Source organism: Sesamum indicum, linkage group LG2 (genome assembly GCF_026168435.1).
Source record: "Sesamum indicum cultivar Baizhima isolate 11 linkage group LG2, ASM2616843v1, whole genome shotgun sequence".
NCBI classification, from domain to species: Eukaryota; Viridiplantae; Streptophyta; class Magnoliopsida; order Lamiales; family Pedaliaceae; genus Sesamum; species Sesamum indicum.
The window spans coordinates 12,277,921-12,281,574 of NC_142658.1; the positions used below are offsets into that span (position 1 = coordinate 12,277,921).

General features: G+C 37.7%; 1 protein-coding gene across 1 annotated transcript; it reads left to right on the top strand.

Annotated features, from left to right (window-relative positions):
* Window positions 1-458: 458 nt before the first annotated feature.
* Window positions 459-2,426, top strand: LOC105155583 ((S)-8-oxocitronellyl enol synthase CYC2). The gene is made up of 2 exons (XM_011071474.3): window positions 459-599; window positions 1,051-2,426. Exons 1-2 carry the CDS (start codon window positions 561-563, stop codon window positions 2,173-2,175), a joined length of 1,164 nt encoding a protein of 387 aa, XP_011069776.1. The 5' UTR covers window positions 459-560; the 3' UTR covers window positions 2,176-2,426.
* The last annotated feature ends 1,228 nt before the right edge of the window (window positions 2,427-3,654 follow it).

Below are 3,654 nucleotides of genomic sequence, written 5' to 3' on the forward strand. Positions count from 1 at the left end.
CTAGATTTTATTGGTTATGAGTTTAAATCATGGTATATAACTATTATTAACGACATTTAAAATTATTTTTTTCATGACTTTTAGCCATTGTATGTGTTTTAGCAACACTCGCAAAAATCAAGACCAACAATTGTCGCGTAGCCATAGTCAATGACTTTTTGCTACCGCCGTTAATTTTTAATCAAGACAGTTAGCTATGATTAAATATTATATTTATCTTGTACTGAGTAAAAAAAGATCGTGATTAATACAAATTAACCATGGCTGGACAACTGCTATTAGTTGTTCTTTCTACAGTAAGGCCAAAACATTAGCATAATTAAAACCATGACAATTTTTTTGTCATAGTTAAAAATCATGTCAAATATTAAATAATTATAATAAAAATTTAAATTTTTGTATTGATTTTATTTTATTGAAAGTAACAATATTCATTTTTACAATTTTGAAGTGGTGGTCGCTGCTAAAAGCATCTAAGTACAACTCCACATGTATATAAAGACAGATAGTCACATACTTCACTCTATATGAACTAAATCAACCACATAGTTGCTGCAACAATGAGCTGGTGGTGGAAAGGTGCTCTTGGAGCTGCCCTGGCAAGTCTCCCTCCCTCAATTAATTATCTATCTCTGAAAACCCTTATTTACTTTATTTTTCCAATGCTTTTTAGATAAATATGGATAATAACATAATATGTACTATGATGGTGGTTTTTTAAATTATTTCAATTTAAAGAAATAGTTTATCTAGAGGTACAAATCACAAAGTCTTGTACTTTGTGCTAATTCAGCTTATTACGATCGATATTTTTTAACTCGAATGTTGATCAAATTTAAATTAATTATATAGTAAAGCTATACTTAAATTTGATAGGTTACTGTACGAGAAAAGCGTATAGAATGACCAAATAAATAAATATGCAGGGTAGTAATGCTTAGACTATGATTGATTTTTTGTAACAGGAAATATATAGCTTTATATTATATATAGGAAAATGTCATTGCTATAATATAATTGATTGACATTTCTTGTGCTCCAACATTGCAGAGAAAGCCCGAAGAGAACAGCGGCCCTCAGAATGTGGCCCTAATCGTCGGAGTCACCGGAATCGTCGGCAACAGTTTGGCAGAAATTCTGCCGGTTTCTGAAACCCCCGGCGGCCCGTGGAAGGTATATGGCGTTGCACGCCGCCCACGGCCTTCCTGGAATGCTGACCATCCCGTTCAATACATCCAGTGCGACGTCTCTGACGCCAAACAGACACAAGCCAAACTCTCACCCTTAACTGATGTCACACACATCTTCTGGGTCACGTGGGGCAACCGCCCCACGGAATCTGAATGTTGTGATCTCAATGGCGCCATGTTCCAGAACGTCCTGGACGCCATCATGCCCAACTGCCCCAACCTCACCCACATCTGCGTCCAAACAGGGCACAAACACTACATCGGGCCATTCGAGGCCTTCGGCAAGATAAAGCCCCACGAGACGCCTTTCGTCGAGGACGTGCCAAGGCTGGACGCCCCCAACTTCTACTACACGTTGGAAGATGTCGCGTTGGACGCCTGCAAGAAGAAGCCGGGCCTGACGTGGTCCGTCCACCGGCCAGCAGTGATCTTCGGGTTCTCCCCTTATAGCATGATGAACATGCTCGACAGCCTGTGCGTCTACGCCGCAATCTGCAAGCACGAAAAGGTGCCCCTCAAATTTCCAGGCACGAAAGCCGCCTGGAACTGCTACTTCGTGGCGTCGGATGCTGACCTGATTGCTGAGCAGCAGATTTGGTGTTCGGTGGATCCCAATGGGAAGAACGAAGCGTTTAACTGCAGCAACGGGGACGTTTTCAAGTGGAAACACTTGTGGAAGGTTTTGGCTGACAAGTTCGGGGTGGAGTATGAGGAATTCGACGAAAATCAGGAGTACGTTAGCCTGGCGGAAAGGATGAAGGACAAGGGCCCTGTGTGGGACGAAATTGTGAAGAAAAATAACCTCACACCAACGAAGCTGGAAGAGGTTTCAACTTTCTGGTTTGTTGATTTGATGTTTGGAGGGGAGTGTATGTTGGATAGCATGAACAAGAGCAAAGAGCATGGATTTTTTGGATTCAGGAACAGTCAGAATTCACTCATTTCCGTCATTGATAAAATGAAAGCCCACAAGATAGTTCCTTGAGGATTGCACTAAGATTCAGGCAGTGTTCTTCAGCAATATGAGTAACATTTAACAGAGTTTTATTATTCTTCTGGGAATTAGACGTCTCGGTTGCTCTTGAATTTGAGCTTTCTTGCAGTGAGCAGTGTTTTGAATCACTGTTGAAACACGGGAAAATAAAGGGTGTTGCTCTGTTGTTTCGGAATATGTTTTTTAATAGGGTATGTAAACAGTTTCCCGTTCTCAAGAACTCATAAGCACTTTTTCATTTAGTTACATGTTTAGACATCATGCAGAACATTATCGACTAGACATCATCATACATCTTATGTTGTTTCTGGATCTTGTTAGTACGATACTGCATACTTTTTTATTATCCTTATGCCACTATTCAAATTTCTCAAACGTCAAATGTTCTCCGAACAACGACCCTTTCGGCAAAGTTTGAGGTAGAGACTTGTCCAATATATAAATTTGATTCTCGAAATCGAGAACTATCCTTAGATTTCTCAGCCAATTAGTGCAGTTGGTTCCATTGAATTTATTTGGCTCAAGTATAAAAGTTAGTGGATTCTTAGACATCTACAATTAACAGAAAAATAAAGGGTATTGCTATGTTGTTTCGGAATATGTTTTTTAATAGGGTATGTATAGTTTCCATTTCTCAAGAACTCATAAGCACTTTTTCATTTTGTCCGAATAATTTAGTTACATGTTTAGAAATTCTGGTCTGAACTAATTAATTGTTAGGATCACGTCAGTATAGTTTCTTTCCTCCATGAATCAGCATAGAGATCTTTGAGCTTCTCTGCTAGGAATAACGTCACCACTCTATGCTCTAGTACAAACGATCCTTCAACGATTTTAGCACTGGAAAAGCTTTCGTCACGACATTTCTAATATGTTAGTCCAGTACCTGCATAAAGGTGTTGTTTCTGGATCTTGTTAGTACGATACTGCATACATTTCGATTATCCTCATACCACTGTTCAAATTTCTCGAACGTCAAATATTCTCCCAAGAGGAACCCTTTCGGCAAAGTTTGAGGTAAAGACTTGTCCAATATATAAATTTGGTTCTCGAAATCGAGGACTATTCTTAAATTTTCCAGCTAATTAGTGTAGTTGGTTCCATTGAATTTATTTGGTTCAAGTATAAAAGTTAGTGGATTCTTAGACATCTACAATTAATAGAAAAATAAAGGGTACTGCTCTATTGTTTCGGAATGTTTTTTAATAGGGTATGTAAACAGATTCCCTTTCTCAAGAACTCATAAGCACTTTTTGATTTTGTCTGAATAATTTAGTTACATGTTTGGAAATTCTAGTCTGAACTAATTAATTGGTAGAATTTAATCAATTATGTAATACAAATTAGATTAAAAATACACGTATTTGTTCATTCTACCTCAATTAAAATATGATAAGATAAGTAACATATAAGTGTTAACAAAAGAATTCAAATGCATTCATTGAATATGTCTTTTCATCAATTTGTTAA

Excerpts from the sequence above, each read along its gene's own strand:
- LOC105155583 (XM_011071474.3), top strand. The coding sequence starts at position 561 with ATGAGCTGGTGGTGGAAAGGTGCTCTTGGAGCTGCCCTG. Across the intron at positions 600-1,050 it reads GTGCTCTTGGAGCTGCCCTG|AGAAAGCCCGAAGAGAACAG; the intron begins GCAAGTCTCCCT and ends CCAACATTGCAG.